The sequence below is a fragment of the Crocodylus porosus genome, unplaced genomic scaffold, assembly GCF_001723895.1.
Source record: "Crocodylus porosus isolate Cpor-Errol unplaced genomic scaffold, CroPor_comp1, whole genome shotgun sequence".
Classification (NCBI taxonomy): domain Eukaryota; kingdom Metazoa; phylum Chordata; order Crocodylia; family Crocodylidae; genus Crocodylus; species Crocodylus porosus.
This window is the reverse complement of record NW_017728907.1, coordinates 18003517-18022678: the sequence shown is the minus strand read 5'-3', so window position 1 is coordinate 18022678 and position 19162 is coordinate 18003517. Positions and strand designations below refer to the sequence as shown.

Sequence of the window (19162 nt, the reverse complement as noted above, 5' to 3'; positions counted from 1 at the left end):
CTACATCCCCAAGCCACTGCAGTATAGTCCTCCCTGGTGATGGCCCCTCCCTTCCATTGGGTATGCTCCTCCTTTTTAGCTGGGAGACACTCCTGGATGCTTTTGGTGAGCCACGGGGGCTTTTGCGCCCTCCTGCCCCCGTTGATCCGTGTTGGGATTACCTCCCTTTGGGCTTGGAGGATCGTCTCCTTAAGGAACGACCACTCTCCTTGGACACCCAACTCCCCTCCGCTCCAGGACCTCAGTGCCTCCCCGACTATTCTTCTTACCTTATTGAAATCTGCCCTCCTGAAGTCCAGGGCTGCTGCCTTGCTGTAGGCCTTTGCCAGGTTGCGCTGGATGGTGAATTCCAGCAGGTGATGAACACTGTCGCCCAGGTGGTCAAGCACCCGCAGCCCCCTCACCAGGTCATCGCCCATGGCCAGGACCAGGTCCAACAAGGCATCTCCCGTGGTGGGGCTGTGCACCTCCTGGGTTAGATGGCGGTCCCGTATCTTGGCTAGGAACCTACGTGAGTGGTCAGACTTGGCTGACTGCTCTTCCCAGCAGATGTCTGGAAAGTTCAGGTCACCCATGATGACCACGTACTACCCAGTACTGCCCAGGCCCCTGTTACTTACCTGTGTATTTGTTCTGCTCGTCATCAGTCTAGGCTGGGCTTCTCCTGCGGGTGACACTTGGTTTGGTGGTCCAAGGCTTCCTCCACCCTCATCTTCCCCTTCCCCCGACGAGCCTAGTTTAAAGCCTGCTGAAGGCGACTTGTGGTAGCCTCCATTCCTATGTTCTACCAACATGTTCTGTGAGCTTTAGAAGCCTTTGCTGGGCCATGGGATAAAGGGATGAGCTCTGAATGGTGATCACCTAGAGCAGGAGGCAATGACGTGCCAGTCACGAAGTAGGTTTTAGAATGTCATACTGTGCCAGACAGGAGCATGTAACTTCCTTGAACTGGATGAGTTTTAGAAGGAGTCAGTTCCTAGCCTCACCATGGCAAATTAAAGCCTGTTAAAAACTCTTCCCTTTCCAACTCCCTCTGCAATGCCTTGTCAGCCACTAAGGAGTCAAATCAATCAGGAGTATGCATCTCCCCCACTGCTTGGTAGCACATCTGGCCAAACAGCTGGATAGCCACTGAGCAGGGGGGAAAGGGCGCTGGGGGGATCCCCAGTAGTACCATTTGCCTGTTTGCCATCATCCAGAACATCTGGGTTTGCACTGTGAGAGGCAGCCTCGTAAACTGCCTGAAGTGCCATCACGTCCCCGGCGCTCCAGCTGGTGCGGGGGAAAGTGGGGTGGGGGCATAGGGGCTGGACTGGGAGGGAAGTCTAGCAAGCCTGCAGGGTGCCATTTGTTTTGGAAATTGCAGAATTAGTGTCAGCGTGCAATGTGCATCCTGTTGTGTGATCTTCAATCAGGGTGATAGGAAGAGAAAAACACATTTAAGTGGTACACCTGCTGCCAGCTTGCTGTTCCTTGGCCTCTGTGCCATGCTGGCCTGATGTCAGAGAGAAGAGAGCAAAACGGGGCAGGGGGCAGTGCTGGGGAGGCTTCTTGTGCTTCTACCTTTTGCTTTGAGGAGTCTAGGAAGGTGGTTTCACATTTGAGGGCAGATGGGCTTGGTGTCACTTGGTGTAACCCCTGCGCTTTATAGTTCTGCTTAATGGCCAGTGTGTGCAAGCTGTGATCCTGCTGGGTGGGTCCACCTCCAGCCATCTAATTGCCCTGTATCCAGTTGCTTAATGCACCTTGTGTTTGAGAGCAAGCACCCCCTGCCACTGCATTTTTGAAGCTGTACTTCCATACCAGGTTCCCTTGAGTCCTGCCCTGCAGAAACCAGTGCTGGGCTGCTACATAGCCATGCCATGCACCTCAGTCCTAATCCACCCCTCCCCTTGCTATTCCTGTCCAAATATATGGAGTCTAATTGAATCTTTTGATGAAAATTGGCTCCATACAATGCACAGATGGGAGATGCAAACAGGTTTGTTATTGTAAGGTTAGTGCCACCTTCTTGAAATACTGCCAGTTTAGGTGGGAATATCCTGTGCAGAATTAAGTTGCTAGTTCCAGGCTGTCTTCATAGCTGAGCAAAAGGTTTTCAGTTCCTTTAGGCAGAGTCTTTGTCACACTGTTGCTTTTTGTTGTGCCAGTGCCCAACAGGACTCAGCCCGATGAAGGATGGCACCGGTTGCTATGATCGACACATTGGGGTAGACTGTTCGGACGGCTTCAATGGTGGCTGTGAACAGTTGTGTCTCCAGCAGATGGTGCCCCTGCCAGAAGACCCCACTCTGTACAATATCCTTATGTTCTGTGGGTGAGTGACACAGCTTGCTCCATCATCTGTCAGACAGGGACATGGTGAGGAATCCGTGTGATCTTGGACTTGACAAACTCCAAAAGAAAATGTATGGCTTTTGTTCTGCTAACAGTCTTATGATGCATCCCCCTGGACATCCAGTACTTTGAGTATCACCCAGCTATATAGTTGTATACATATTCCAAGCTATCTGGAAGGGTGCACATGTGTGTTGGGTGGCTGGAGCTTACCTCTTCCTTAGACAGCTGTACACTGTGTGGCCAAGATCATGGATTATGGAGGAACACCAGAACACCCTGCCTCCTCCTTCTTTGCAAGCCATCACTGAGGTTAGCAAGAGAACCCCTCCCACCCCCACCGGGGCAAGCTGTATTCTTTTCCTTGGGGAGAGCAAACAGGTATATGTTTATGAGCTTATGCTACCAGCTGTGAAGTAAGATCATTCTTTCCACTTGAGATTTTCTGCACTGTAACTTCTTGTAACCAAGTGCTAAACAGTATGGCTCTGGGTTGCCTGGGAAGCTAGCTCTCCCCAATCCCATGGGATCATGGTTGGGAGGAAATTTGAACAAAGCGTAAATATTGGGTATAGTTTCCTAATGGTCAGAGGTCTTAATGAACAAGGCTGAATACAGGAGGCTGGAAAAGCACTAGTCTATTGATTACAAAGCAGCTTTGTGGAAATAGGAGCTTTCTGTCTCTAATGGTTGTGGCTCCAGGGGCTGCATTCTTCCCCAGGGTCATTCCAGCTGACTGCAGAGGAAGTCCCCTCTTCCCTTCCTGTGATGCCCTTCCTTTGCTACCCCTCTACTGAATGGATTGGCTTGGTCCCTCATCCTGATGGCTTGTTTTGGGTTTCCTCATCTGGCAGGTGCATAGAAGACTACAAACTCGGAGTGGATGGGCGATCGTGTCAGCTGATCTCGGAGTCCTGTCCAGAGGGGGGTGACTGTGGGGAGAGCCGAGAGCTGCCCATGAATCAGACTCTGTTTGGGGAAATATTTTATGGATACAACAACCACTCCAAGGAGGTGGCTCCTGGACAGGTGTTGAAAGGGACCTTCAGGTGAATAGGGCACCCACGTCCCCTCCTTACACATGGCCTTCTGCTTTGCTGACCTGAGAACACTTAATGCACCTAGGAAGCTGTTCCAAGTCTCAGGAGCACAGTGTCATAATTCTCTAGGTGGGGTTGGGGTCATAGGAGTAGTTAGCAGACATTCAGAAGTCATTTTTATTGGATGGCTTTTGGACTGACAGTGAATGCACGGCAGGGTCTGTGAGAGGGGAGCACTTCACAGTCCAACTGTCAAACTCACTACTGTATTATGCTAGGGCTTTGCAGCAGTCTCAAAAGGAAGGTTGGATTAAAATAGACTTGGAGAGATTGACCATCCTTTTAAGTTGAGTGGCTGTGGTGGCAACACTGAGCTTCCAGTGACCATTCAGCAGTTGATCTATTTCTGATAGCAGAGGGTACTTTAATCTAGCAGATGAAGGTGTATGTAATTGGATCCAGTGGCTGGGAGAGAAAGCTATACAAATGCATGCTAGAAATAAAGAGCAGGTTTATAATTATTGGAACAGCTTGCAGCTTGGTGGACGGTTTGTCACCTTGAGGCTTTAAATCAAGGGTAAGCATCTTTATGAAAGATGCTGTGGCATAACCAGAAATGCAGGGCTTGGTGCAGGAATTGCTTGGTAGAGTCTTGGACTTGCTTTGCAGGAGTTCATACTAGATGAGTAGTGGTCCATCCTGGTCTAAAACCCTATGTCTCTGAGAACAGATCTTATTCTTCAGAACTCTGGATCTAGCCCTTGAATTTCAGACATACACATATCTGGAGTACTGTGTCTAGTTTTGAGCCTCCTACTATAGAAAAGACATGGACAAGTTGGAGAGAGTCCAGCAGAGAGCCAGAGAAATGGTTCAGGGGCTGGTCACATGACTTATGAGGAGAGGCTGAGGGAACTGAGCTTATTTAGGCTGCAGAAGAGAAGACCGAGGGAGGATTTGATAGCAGCCTTCAACTACCAGGATGGAGCTGGACTGTTTTCAGTGGTGACAGATGACAGAACAAGGAGCAATGGTCTCAAATTGCAGCAAGGGAGGTTTAAGTTGGATATTAGGAATAACTTGCCCATTAGGAGGGTGTTGAAGCACTGGAACAGGTTTCCTAGAGAGGTGCTGGAATCTCCATCCTTGGAGGCTTTTAAGGCCCAGCTTGACAAAGCCCTGGGTGGAATGATCTAGTTGGGGATGGTCCTGCTTTGAGCAAGGGGTTGGACTAGGTGACTTCCTGAGATCCCTTGCAACTGTAATTTTCAATGATTCTGTGACGTGATAACTCTTTGGAATTTCCAGGCTGAACAACTTTGCCCGGGGCTTGGAGCAGCAGCTTCCAGATGGCCTGGTGGTGGCTACTGTCCCATTGGAGAACCAGTGCCAGGAGGAGTTGTCTGAGCCCACGCCTGATCCAGACTTCCTGACTGGTGAGTGATTCCAGCCACTCTGTTGGTCCTCACCTCCCATGCTTTGTTTTCGGAAGGCTGGGAAGAATTCTTGCTGCCCAGGTAGCAAAGCAGAAGGCAAGGGGAAGGGTTTCACTGCCTGACTGCAGCTGTATCACTCTGTAAATGAAGGCAGTCCTACTTGGTTTAAATGTCAGGTGATACCCAAGCTTGGGAGATCTCTGTCCTGGATACCCCCACTCCTTGGTTAGGAGCCCTAGTGAAAGATGAGTGAAGTGTTGGCAAAAATGCCAACTCAGTAACATTTAAACATCACACACATGCCTCTCAGCGTTATCTAATTGCTCACTTAATGGAAATATATTTTTAGAATTATTGCAGCAATTTGTTTTGCTGCCTTTGCACATTGAGATGTTTTGATGTTTGGTTTGATATAATTTTTCACTTCAAAATTTCCTTTTAATTTAATTTTTTTTTAAAATCCAAAAATATTTAAAGGTCATTGAAGGTAATTTAAACATTTCAATTTGCAATTGAATTAAATATTTCATTTCAGCCAGACAAGATTTTTTTAGACTTTTCAATTATCAAATAACCAGAGAATATGTTCTCCCAATTCCAGTCCTTGTGTTGTTCCCTTTTCTTCTCTAACCTTTTGGGGGTTCATCAAACAATCATGGTGGACTAGAACCTTCCCCTGCCATCCAGCTGCCTGCTGTAGTGCTATACTCCCATACCTAGAAAGTACTTGTTTTTAGTCATTACAGTAGGCTGATCTGAACCAGAGCTATATTGTGCTAAGCACTGTACAAACATATAACAAGGGACATGCTTACTGCTCAAAAGTGTGTGAAGTCTAAATAGAAAAATGAACATTTTATGGAAGAGGAGACTAAGATAGAAAGAGGTTAAGGGACTTGCCGCTGGTCATGGAGCATCTCAGTGGCAGAGCCAGGAAGTGAACCCAGGTCTTCTGTGTACCAGCCTACTTCCAATAGAAAACTATCAATAGTGAAGTTGACAATCTAGCCTTATTTTCACTATCCTGTACATCAACACCAGTGGTAAAGACTGTACAGGTTAAATGCTGGCCTCCTTAATGCCTCTCACAGCCTCTCCCCCCTTGACCTGAAATACACTTTCCATTTCACCCTGCCTGTCTCCAGCATGCTCAGGCAGGTATAACAAAAGCTATAATGAGAAGTCCCCATAATTACACATGTGGATTTGTAATTGGATCTTAGTTAACAATTCTGTTGATGAGGCACAAAGCTGGAAAATAAGTCAGTTCATTCTCCCAGAGCTGTGCTGGCTCTTCCTGGCTGATAGTAGTTAAAAAACAGTAAAACCATATTTTTTTCACTAAAGTAAGCAGATTTTGGTATTGCTCTGAATACACTTGGGGCAGAGCTGCTGAGTAAGAAGGGGCCATTTTTGCATAATCACTTTTCAGAGAACACTTTAAAGTAATCAAGAATAGCAAGCACTGAAGGGAAAAGAATTTAAAGGCACAGGCACGTTTCCTTTTCTTCAACATCATTTGTTGTTGGTTGGGACATGGGACGTTATTAGGTTCTACTTTGATCCTTAAGGCATGGGTCATGTCATTTGGAAGTTCCTACCACTGGATTCTTTTCCTGTTACCTGGATTAGCTTTTGTGACTCCTGTTTCTATGGATTTATTGCTTGTATGTTTGCCTCTCCCAGCACTGACCCCCTCCCTCACATCTTTATTTCTTTCTCTCTCTCTCTCTCTCTCTCTTTGCCTGCTTTTGCTCTTGTATTTGAATTTATCTTTTCTTATACACAGCTTTGAGCATGTGCTTTCACAGCAACTGATGAAGTGAGTTTCCGCCCATGAAAGCTTGTGCTATATTTATGTGTCTGTCTGTCTACCTACTTTGGTTACCCTCCTTTGGTTAGTTTGTAAGGTGCATTTACTCCCCTTACTTCTACTTGACTTCAGACTAAGACTGATGTGTCTCCCTGCTCATGTTTGTCAAATTAGTCACCAGAACTAATGGTTGGACAAAGTGTCCCCCACTGTGATGTGACCTGTGTGTTGCCTGAGATTGAAGCTGGCCAGCAGCCTTTCTTAACTGCTAAGAAGTGCAGCAGGGAAGGCATGGGTGTTTCTGAGAAATACCTAGCCATGATACTACCTTGGTCCTGCCCTGTGGCAGTATCAGCTGTACATCTTGGCCAGAAGCACCCATTGTTTTTCCATTCTGTGGTTCTTTACACAACTCTGCTATGTCACCTCAGTTCTGCCCTTCAGCACCCCAGGTATTGTTGCTAGCAGACAGCTGCTGGGTATACCCTGCATGTTACACCATATTGTTACAAGGTTTTATACATTTATTTAATGTGATACACTCAGCTGTACATCAGATAATACCCCGAGACTCAGCAAGCTTATCCCCATAAGCAGTGTCTCAAATCCAAATGTTAATATGCTTTTATACGCTGCTACATTCCTGGCCCTGTTAATTGGTTCTTCTTTTCTGGATGGGACACCAATCAACATGATTACAATGCTTTAACATGCTTTGATTGCGTTAGGAATATTGTGAGGCATTTGAAAGGTGCTAGGGATTGAGCTCTGCATTATAGGTCTCACTCTGGAAGGAATGAACTATGGCTGGCTGGGACTTTCTGAACTGCTTAAGAACATTAACTGCATAATTTGCAGGGAATTCAGGTGACTAAATCCCAGATTATATATCAACTCCAGGCAAATTACAAATAGCCAGTTGGATCACTTGGAAGATGATACCTTTCTAATGTGACTGAATAAAAGGAAGAAGCAAATGGCAATTTATGTGAAGGCTTTATTTCTAAGTATGGTTTTCTGCCTGCTTACTGGCAGCTGTTAAACAGGACTGCAAACAATTGTGTAATTGGCTAACAAGCATTCCAGCCACAACTGTATGAGAATGGCTAGTGGTATGAAAATGGAGTCTCATATGTTTCAGCAAAGAGTCTGAGCCCAGCAACAGGAACTGTGTTCTGCAGTTGCTTATAAACTGGAGATAGATCTTCATAGTCAGGGGAAAAAAAATCCTTTTTGAACCTCTTAGGTGACTGCCTCCAAAGGTGCCATCAGTTACCTGCATCAGAGTCGGCATATAACAACAGACCCTGTCACTGGTCAATAAGAAAAAGGACACTGGATAATGTTTTTTTTCCCCTTTAAGACAGCCACAGTAGTCAACTTCTTGCCACCACAAAATACTAATATCTGTGGTATTAATGGCATAACCTTCCTTATCACCAGCCATTGGCTGTGATCATTCCTGGCTGTTCCCTAGGTCTCTGGCTCACCTGTCCTCTTTGAACCCATCGCTCAGCTTTGCTTCCTGTTGAAAATAGTCACTGATGTGACTGCAGCTTCTGCCCAGCTCACAGCAGTGGAGATGTCAAAACATGTAGAGACACTTCTAAAAGCACTCTGTCCATGTTTGACTTGCACACTCAGACTGTGTTTTGCCATAGCCATCCAGGAGAATCATTGGGAAGTACTGCAGTTATCCTTCACTGTTTTATAGCACACTCTCGACACCATAGCCATATCCATTAATATGCATGTTTAACAGAATATTTAATAAACTTATTCTTAAAGAATTTCCATATACCGTCTTTGCATTTCTTATGGGTAGGACTTGAGGAGCCAGTGTTGGGGTAATTCCTTATCTTTTAAACACAGAAATTGGGTAGTCAAGGGGCAAGACAACAGACTGGGGTTTTTCACTGGAGCAGAGCACTCATAAAGACTGTTGCCTACAATGGTTGTTCCAGATGCTTAGAGAAGAGGAGCCCATGCTGTGAGAGGCTAGGAGCAAATCTATGCCTTCTCCTTTCCTGTATGTGATACTTGTCAGCCAAGGGGGAGTCCCACTGGGCTCCCTATTGGCTGTGTCCACTCCCTCTAGCATGAAACAAGGGCCTACAACTTCCCATGATGTGGAGTGAAGGCAGTGAACATGGAAATGCCCAGCTTGCTGTGCTTAGAGGATGGTTCATTAAAAAATCTAATTAGCAGAGTAATTAATACACTAGGGCATGCCTTTGGGACTGGCCTTCTGGGAAAAAAGGGCTCGTTATCTTCAGAAGTAGTGCCCAGCATGGAGAGAGGAAACAAACCCAAACAAACTCCTTTTAAAGTTGTGATTTTAATTACTGAAGAGTTGCTGACCCTCAAACAGCCTTTGAATAATTAGACTCCTCCTTCCCCCCATGGTTATTTCCTCCAGTTCATTTCTGCCCAGCCTGGCTCATTTTGTTGCCTCAAGCAAGATTTAATTGAGCAGCTTGTTAAACAGAACTGCCAGCCGGCATGCCCTCTCAGTGCAACACTGTCCTTTTGTAGTGGATCAGGCATGGGTAGCCATTTGCTACCTGGGGCATTAGCAATCCTCTCTGTGCTGAGCATGGGTTTGGCATGTCTGTCAAGCAAGGAGCAGTTCACTGGGAACTGTAGTAATGATAATGCCTTGTGGTTACAAAGCTCACCAGTGGGTGGAGAATTAGATCTAAGGCACTGGCTGGGGATTTGGGAGATATGGGTTCAAATCCTGGCCCTGAAGTCTGCCTTTGACAAGTCTATTCATTCCTCTCTTTCATCTTCAGCTCTTGGTCTGTGAAATTGGCATGGTTCTCCTTTCCTTGTACATTCATTTGGACTGATGATGTCTTACACAGTAGGTTTAATATTTATCTTACACAGCAGCACCTGCTGCTAGGAGACTTTTTTCAAATGGGGCTTCTAGGGCCAGATATATGCCAATAGTAATAAGACATCTTTAATTCAGAACAATTCCAAAACAATTCTCAAACTCAGGCTGAACCCTAAGATCCAAGCCATCCTTTGATGGTGCAAGAAAATGTAGAGGTCATTGACTGCTGAATCCCTTAGCAATGCACATCTGGTAGAAGAAAACCCACGCTGTTTCTTTGTTGCAGTTAGCTAAGAGATCTGCACTGGAGGCTGCAGCAATGACACACCTTCACTAATGAGCACATCCGGTTTCTAGGCTGTCTCAAATTGGATGTGCTGGGCAGAATGCTGCTTTTTAAAATGCAAGAGACCACAGGGGCAGGTAGGATCACAACCACAACTTATCTTGTCTCCAATAGTGACCAGCACCAGCTGTTTTAAAGTAAGGTTCAATATGCCCCATGGTATATAATTATGGAACACCTTGCTCCTAGGGGTAATTTTTTCCTAACTTCTCTAATCTCATGTTTGGCTTATGCTCTTTAAAAGGAAAGTACATGGGACTTCCCAGAGGGTCCTGGCATTGACCACTGAAGATGATGGAAGAGCTCTTACTGAGTTCAGAGGGGCAGAGTTAGGCTGACACTTAGGGCTTTTGGAAGCTCCCACTTGCCATTTCTTGCCTCTCATGTCGGATCTGTGTTGTGGGAATGATCTTGGGCTCTGTCCCTGAACCTCTTTACTTCCCTAGGTACATCTCCTTTAACAGCCAGACATGATGCACTGCATGGTAGCTGGCAGACTCTCTGCCCTTCCCATGCTGAGGGCATTTCTGTCCTGTCTCCTTCAGGGATGGTGAATTTCAGCGAGGTGTCTGGATACCCTTTGCTGCAACACTGGAAGGTTCGCTCGGTCATGTACCACATCCGCCTCAACCAGCTGACCATCTCTCAGTGTAAGTATGCTGGGACAGAGGCTGGCTGGTAAATAGCCTTATAAACTATTTGGATGGATTGAGGTTTCTATCCTTTGTACTCATTATGGCCATTAGGACTATGTGAACCTTTGGGTGCTGATTCAATTTGGAGGAGATTTGGTCTGATTCGGTGGCTGAATCTCTGAATCTGAATTGAATCAGGAAACCAGTTAAAAGGTCTGAATCGATTCAAAGCTCTTGAAATTGATTTGGAAAAGATTCGGAGAGCTTTGGTGATTTGGGCAGTCCCAGCTCGCTGCAGCAGGGAGCTGGACCCAGACTCCACGCTAATAAGTAGGGGCTGGGGAGGGGGACCATGGGGGGACCCCCACTAGTCCCCATCCCCTGCCTGCTCCCCCAGCCCCACCTCCCACACCCACCCGCTCTCCCAGCCCTGCCATGGCTGCCCTGCCCTGCCCAGCCCCATCTCCCGGCTCGTTAAAAAAGAAGCCCCCTGCTCACTGCAGGGCAGTAAGACTAAAGAAAGGACCTGTGCAGAGTGCCCGTGGTCTGAGAGATAGAGCAAGGGGCAGGGATGGGCAGGTTTGGAGGGGGCTCTGCCTCCACCCTCTCTGAGAATGCACCAGTGCCTTCTGTTCACGGTTGCTTTGCTGTGTCTGTCCCCTCCAGCTTTCAGCAATGCCCTCCATTCTCTGGATGGAGCTACTTCCCGAGGAGATTTTGTGGCCCTCCTGGACCATTTTGGTAATCACTACATCCAAGAGGCAGTCTATGGCTTTGAGGAGTCCTGCTCCATCTGGTATCCCAACAAGCAGGTCCAGCGACAGCTCTGGCTAGAATATGAAGACATCAGCAAAGGTAGGAATTAGTGACCAAGACCTGCCCTCTCCTGCAGGTCTCCACCTGCAGGCAGACGCAAGTAGTTTGGAGTCAGGCCTGAGGAGCTCCTTCCCAGACCAGCTTGTGCACTGCTGCACCAAAGGTGTGTTTTGTTACCATTATCCTGCAGTGTGTTAAACCAAGTGAAAGTTGGGTTGTGTTCTCCTTTACATGCCCTGCTTGAATCCCTTTGGCCAGTTGCAGCTTGCTTTGTGACATAGGCAAACTGCTTGGTGTAGATCATCCTTCGAAGTCAATGGAATGCCTCATAGTAGGCACTGGATCAGGCCATTGACAAAATACCACAGTTCCTAGCAAGGTGGAAGGCTAGTGTATTAATTCCACTAAGACTTTTTGTCTGATTTGGGACCATTTGTTGCCTATCTTTTGTCTTTTAACCTAATCTTAATTTAATCTCCTTGTCTCCTTCCACTTCTGCACTCTTACTTCTGGGTTTTGAGATGGATTTTCCTTCCAGTGCAGTGATTTTATTCTCTCAGAACCTGAGCATATTTTTTTTTTTAATTTCTGGAAACTACTTATGAAGTAGTCACTGTACAGGACATGCCAAGAAACAGAGAGCTAAGAGATGCACACATAGCTGCTTAGTTTGCCTGGTTGAAGCTAGTTGGGCTGGTTAGAGAACTCATCATGGAGACTGAAATGGAGTTTAATTTTGCAAACTGAGACTTTGTGCAAATATGTTGTGCTTTTGTACAGAAAGGAAATTTCTAGTCCAAGATGTGGGGGAGCAAAGGCTAATGTGACATACCAAAGCACTATATTCATGCAAGCAAGTATAGGATCTTTTGGCATATGTGTATGGGTATCCCTTAATGGCAGGATTTCAAAAGATTTGAGGCACGTAAGTGCCCAACTGCCGCTGAAGGTCAGTGAGAGTTAGGTGCTGTCTTGCTGTTTGTGCCTGTGAAAATCTCCCTCTAGCCATCTCTTTCTTCCTCTTATATGCTGTCTCCCTCAGATATTTTTGTTCCTGCAGTAACAGAGGCAGTACTCTGCAAGCAGGACCAGCTGTGATATTGTGTGGGACTCCAGTAACCCTGTTCTACTTCTGTTTGACACCGGTCTTCTTGCGGCTGCTTGTCACACTTCTCATTTGACTGTTTAGATGCAACAGGACTTCCCAGGCAACACTTCTGTGCTGAGATGTCCACCGTTGATCAACAGAGTCAGAATGCAAGGGAAAATCCTGAATTTGTCTCTGTGCTTTCAGAGGTGAAGTACAGGGATGATCAAGATAGGGCTTGCAGAGCCATGTCGTCTGGTCTGTGGGATTTTCCACAGATCCAGAAATTTAGTGGGAGTGAAGTGGTGGCAACATTGATTCCTGTGTCTCTAGGAACTGCACCAGTTAGTGCTGCTGCTGTTCATCCTGCTGCCAATGTTCTGGCCCCACAGACTGGCCCCACGTGTTGCATCAGGCCAGTGAGGCTGCATGAGTTGGGCACTACCTGTGCAACTGATACCTGGACTTTCACCTACTTTGGTTTTAATGTAACAGTTTGTGGGCATGTTGCTGAAAACCATTTGGAACATGTACTTGCAAGAGATGAACTAGACAGTCCATCAGATAGAAATATACACCTTAGGGATCGAAACAAACTGTTGGCACTAAAATAAACTTACCAGAATGTGTGCTGACCTGGCTGGGTAGATATCAGACATGGGTGCCTCTCTTGTGTGATTTTTGGATTCATACAGACATTGAAATGGATTTTTCCCATCTCTTCTCCCATAGCATAAATCCACTGTGGTTCTGCCATGGGCAACTTGACTATAGCATGCTTTTTTTGCTATTTTCTTCAGTTTTATTTTTCAGACTGGGCCTTTTCAGGTGTCTTGGGTTCTCTGTCCTCTCCCCAACAGTATTGCATGTCATTGTCACTCCAGTTCTGGCACCTGCCATTTTCACTTCTTAGCTATTTTGTTGGTGAATGTCAAGAGCTAATATTGATTGAAAAATTGTAACAGACAGACCATTCTCTGTAGCTGCTGCCTTCCCCCCCTGTGCCTGCCAAGCTGCAATTCAAAGCTATCCCAAAGCAGTCCATTTTCAGCACAATGGGGAAGCTGGGAAATGGTCTTGTCTCCTTTTTTAGTTTAAACAGGCTTGGTTTTTTTTTTTTTTGTGGGTGTCTCAGAGCTAAGCCAGCACTATCCTATTCCTCTGCAAAATGTTTTAAAAGTAAGCTTCTTAGAGCATGGACAGAGGAAAACTGACTTGTTAACTGCCTCCCAATAATAAATAGTAGTTGCACAGATCACACTGTTGGTTCAGGGCTGAATTTCTGGAAAAACCTCTGGAAGCAAATGTATGATTGATGTGGAATTGTTAAATTCTATCAGTATCAAACTGAACCTGTGGCCTTGTGCCAGAAGAAACACACAATTTAATAACCCAGTCTTTAGTCACTACTACCTTCTGTTCCTTTTCTTATTCTTCCTGCCCAGATCAGCAGCACCAGAGATGTTTAATCCTAGATAACAGAGATACAATTTAAGGACCTAATCTCTCAGAGTCAATTGTTACAGCTGTAGACAGGAGCATTTGCATGCAATCTCTAGGTACAAAAAAAATAGGGGCCATGATGATGTGAAGACCTGTAGCCTAACTGCTGTTGCTAATCTAAAGCTCCCCATAGCATTACTCCCCTTAAGTATTTGTCCTGTAGGGTGAACTTATGCATCATGATGTTAAGTATGACACAACTCCACGCAAACGTTCATAGACTAGGTCTTTAGCTGTTGAAGATTGGCATGACTCCACTAACTCCAGTGGAGCCACACTGATTTACACCAGCTAAGAACAGGGTATTTCACATCCTGCTGATCTCTATACAGATGTTGCTGGGCGGTAGGTATATACATGTGTTGTACTTCAGTGCCACAACATTGCAACTCATTGTGACATAAAGGCAGTGTTGGAATCCTTTACCAACCTGTTGGAAGGATGGAGCTTCATCTCACTCAGTTCAAAGGCAAGGTCAAGCTAATTCTTGTTTCTCCCAGGGCTAAACTGTGCTTTCTCTGACAGCAGTATAAATCCAGGGCAATTCCAGTTGCTTTGGTAAGGTTACTCAGGCTTTGTGCTGGTGTTGCTGAGAGCAAGGTCCTAATCACAGTATCATTCTTCAGTGAAGGGTGGTTGTCAGTGGAAGGCTCAGAAATGACAGGCAAATCCTACCTTTCATCTCAGACATGGTGGGTATTTTCACCTGGTGGAACACAACATGCTCCTGCTGTGCAGGCACTCAGGAAGCTCCAAGTAGGGGACATCAATGCAGTTTCCTTTTAAGAAGAAAGGATCTGCCACTTTCTCCATTCAAAGTTAAAGGCAATGAAACATGTCTGTAGATATGTCACTCAGTTTCCTTTCTCTTCCATTTTCCCTTCTCTTTCTAAGGGAGACATTAGCTTGGAGGATACACCAGCCAAGTGGGTATGTAGGTCCTGCTTTCATGGGAGGTACCTTGGCCTCCTCTGCCAGTTCAGTAGAAAATTGATTCAAGACACTGCAAAATAGAGAGAAGCCACACTGCTCACTAGGAAGAGTGAAGGGAGAAGCAGTATTAAGGTTCCCAGAATCTCAAGATCTGCTCATGTATTGTACCTCTGCTGCTGGAAGCTTTCTGTTTCATGGAGACAGCCACTGGAAGTCAAATAGTTGGTTCCTGGGGATCTGAGTATTAATGTTATCACCTCTCTGGGACATATTACTGTGATATGAAGTGCTATGGTATGAGCTCAAGAGCTGGGGTTGTTTATCTGGTCCGGAAACCAGCTGCTGTGGATTAGGCCCAAAGGGGAACTTATCACCAGGGATCCTAGCTTTCTCTGTTCAAAAACCCCAAATTCTCTTATTTAAAAAAATCCCCAAATCCACATTTTTGTATGATTAAAATGAAACACCACTATATGTATAGGTATCATACTATATGTCTATATAGGTATCAGTTGAACACAATGTTTTATTAACATACAGGGTCTTCATAAAATCCTTGCACACTTTTAAACTTTAATAATTTAGGTTGTAGGTATGCTGGAAACAATCTGTAAACGGCAGTTAAAAGCAAATTTATTAAAGTTTTAGGACAACTAGAGTACACAATGCTAGACGTCATAAGTAATAATAAACTTATTCTTAAATAAGATGGAGCTCCATACCACTATGCTGTGCATATATGACAGTTCCTAAATGATGTTTTCCTAGAGAAGTGGATAGGCAGAGGTGGACCAATTGTTTGGCCACCTCATTCCATGAACAGCACGTGCCCCTGGTGGCTAGGGGGGCATGGCTGCACTGGCGGCGGTGGGAGTGTGGCAGTGGGAGCATGGCAGTGGTGATTGGGGAGTGCTGCCAGTAGCGTCGACCAGTGGTGATCACAGAATGCCCGCAGATGGTGCTGGCGGTGTCAGTGGCAGGGTGACGAGCGGTGACCACCCACAGGTGCTACCGACATGTGCCTTTTTGTAGGGGGTGCACTGCCACACTCAGGGGGTGCATCCACGTGCACCCCCTATGTGTCCTCTTTGCCTCGTTCACCTGACTTGTCACCATTGGACTTCTTTTTATGGGGACATGTTAAAAGTGTAGTTCACTTGTCAAAACCATGTTCTTTGGTGGAACTTAGGGCTAAGATCACCCATGCAATTAGTGCAGTAACTCAAGAGCAACTGGGAGACGCTTTTAAGGAGTTGGAAGATCAGATTGAGCACTGTATCATGATGGATGGTGGTTATGTTGAAGTCTAGCATTGTGTACTCTAGTTGTCCTAAAACTTTAATAAATTTGTTTTTAAATGCCGTTTACAGATTGTTTCTATCATACCTACAACCTAAGTTATTAAAGTTTAAAAGTGCACAAGGACTTTATCAAGACCCTGTATTTGCAATTTTAAAGCAATTTGGAAACCTACCAGTGTCTCAATCATTATAATAAAATAAATTCTAAGTACCTATCTATTTTGGCTTTTGATTTTGGTTTTTTTTATCATAGAGAATCAGAGCTTCCCCTTCCCTCTTTGCTCACCAGGATGTAGGGTCCAGCTGTGACTGCCCCCACCTCACCACTTTGTGGTGCTGGACATCCCTGATATGCCATGATATGACCTACCCATGCTGTTAACCCTCACTTCCAACCCACACCCCTTCCCCCTTAACCCTGCTGCTGCCCCTCACTCCTGACCTGCAGCTCCCTGCCCCTGTCAGTACCCTTCACTCACTCATGGCCCCCAGGTCTTAGCCCCCGTGTGTGAGGAATAGGGTGGGTGTGTGAGGAAGGGGGTGTGTGGGCATAGGTGATGTGTGGAGGGGGAGGGGGACAGGGGTGATGCACCAAAAGGCATATGTTGCCCAGATTTCTGCACCTGCAGTGGGGTTTGGGGGTGCAGCTTGGTTAGACCAGCTCCAGGTAGGAACCGCCTCCCCAGTTCAGCAGGCAGTACCTGGCACAGGAGGGAGTGCCATGCCATGCCATCATGTCACGGCATTCCCCCCTGTGATTTCACGTGAACATGCGCGATTTTCTCCTTTAAAAGAGAAAATCTGCATTTTGCCCCATTTTTCCATGACAAATGGAAAACCTGGATCTCTGCTTATCACATATGCTCACCAGTGGTTTTCAGTGGCCTGGTAGATGCTCCCCCTTTGTCTGGATCTCATTGACTCATGGTAGACTTCAGGGAGTCTGCAGCATGCAGTTATCAGGACTTTGTATTGCTGCTCAATATTGGCAAATTATCTTTCCTAACTCTGAAGTTGTTGAAAGGGTAACCCTGGCTCTAAAATAATGGCTTACAGTTTACAAGAGACAACAGTGATGTATTAGTTAGAACATAGGTGTCAGGGAACCTGAATTCTATTTGTGATTGCCACAGGCTCACTCTCTGACCCAGGGCAAATCAGATTTCTTTATCTCAATTTTCTTGTCTGTCAAAAGACTGTAATGCTCTTTACTCATCCTTGTAAAGTGCATTGCACTCCTTGGATGCAGATGCCAGGTAGGTGCAAAGCACTGTCATTGTATGCAATGTATTCGGAATATGTTTCATGCAAAGTGATGTTCACTTCTTCAAGAACCTGTTCAGGTACTTGATAAAGAGCTGATCAAAATTGCATCTGCTGACCTTTGCCTTGGTCTTCAGCAGTGCACATGCAGTGATACATTTTCAGAAAAATTTTGCAAACATAACCTTTCTGGGACCAGTAAAAGGTGACCAAGAAATAGCCAGCTCCTTCAGATGGTGTAATTCTAAATAGCATACTCTTCAGTGAAAGACTTTGCAAAGGTTCTCTGCAAAATGCAACCACATTGTTGCAAATGTTATTGGCCAGCTTTGCAGAGGTGCTTTTAAGGCTGCTAGCTAGAGGCATGCTCGTGCTGCATTTCTTGCAAATTCTGTAACATCCCTACATCATCTGGCTGGGATGATATAGTTGAGCACCGCGTTGGACTAGATGACCTCCTGAGGTCCTTTCCAACCCTAATTTTTCTATGATCGACATTAATTTGGGTGAAGCTCACCCTTTTTGTGCCATTACTGGGATTTGAACCCAAGGTCCTTAAATAGTGAAAAAGAAAGCCCTCCTCTACTTAAACTCAGATCCACTAGCTGAGGGTGTGACACCAGTTTGGAGAGGAAGCCACTTGAATGGAGCTTAGGTCTAAGGTTGGCCACTTTCAGCATGGCCTGTACCACAGCTGCAGTCATCACTCCTCCCTTCAGTGAAACCATAGCCATTTCTCCTTGCTACCCAACTGCTACATGGGGAAAGCTGCTGTAATGCTGCTGTAGCTCTGCACCGTAGATCAAATGGCTCCTATCTCCTGGCTCCGTGCTGTCCTAGAGCAGAATTTCAGGTGCAGCCAATTCTGCAGTACTTTAGATTTCCCCTGGTTCTTGTGTGCCTGGATTGCAAGAACTATGATTACAGCCCAACCTTGTGCAGGGTGTTGTGAGGTAGAGTGAGAGTCCTTGCATCCTTTTAAAGCAGGAGTAGGCAATTAGTTGTGTGGGAGGGCCAATTGGGCTTGGGGGCTGGGTCAGCACTCCCTGCCCCCTCCCAACAGCTCACCAAAACTGCCTAAGTGGTAGATTACTAGATCAGTCGGGGGTGCCAGATGGAGTGAGTGGACAGGGTCTTCATGGAGACTTATAGATTTCATAGACATTAGGGGTTGGAAGGGACCTTGTGAGATCATCAAGTCCAGCACCCCCGCTATAGCTGGGATCAAGTGATTCCCAGCAAGAAAACTATCCAGATGTTTTTTGAAAGAGTCCAGAGCAGGTGCTTGCACCACCTCTGGGGGGAGTCTGTTTCAGACCCTGGACATTCACACTGTAAAGAACCTTTTCCTTATATCTAGTTTAAATTGGCCTTCCTGGAGTTTGTGGCTGTTAGACCTTGTTATCTATCTCTTGGGGAGCTCTGGTGAACAGCTGTAACTTCATCAGATACTGTGAACATAAACCTGCCCCTAAATTCCATTAGACCAGTCCAGGACTCCTGCGGGCAGGATGTGCTCAGCAAGGCAGATGAAATGGGGCAATAGCCAGGCAAGAAGTGGTGTCTGGGAGCAAGACAGGCAGTAGGGCCATGGTTGGGATTGTGGGATGGTGACAGCATGGAGCTGGGGCCTGGGGCAGAGTTGTGATCTGCTCTCTGTATGGCCCATTGCTGTCACTGCCCCGTGATCCCAGCTGCATCCCCACCCACTCACCCCACTTCTGGACACTGCTCCTGGCCTGCCCTTGACCTTATCCCATCTACTTGGCTGATTGCACCCTGTCTGCAGAGGTCTCAGGCTGGTCACTGT

General features: G+C 46.1%; 1 protein-coding gene across 2 annotated transcripts in view; it reads left to right on the top strand.

Moving 5' to 3' along the window:
* ASTN1 (astrotactin 1) overlaps positions 1-19162 on the top strand; it is a 207519-nt gene that overhangs the window by 164355 nt on the left and 24002 nt on the right. For both annotated transcript variants that reach the window (XR_002100181.1, XM_019530886.1), the window contains exons 12-16: positions 2151-2317; positions 3192-3386; positions 4686-4813; positions 10360-10464; positions 11116-11304. Coding sequence is in view for 1 of the 2 variants with exons in the window: in XM_019530886.1 (XP_019386431.1) it covers positions 2151-2317; positions 3192-3386; positions 4686-4813; positions 10360-10464; positions 11116-11304 (784 nt within the window). In the remaining variant the exon portion in view is untranslated. The remainder of the gene's footprint in view (positions 1-2150; positions 2318-3191; positions 3387-4685; positions 4814-10359; positions 10465-11115; positions 11305-19162) is intronic.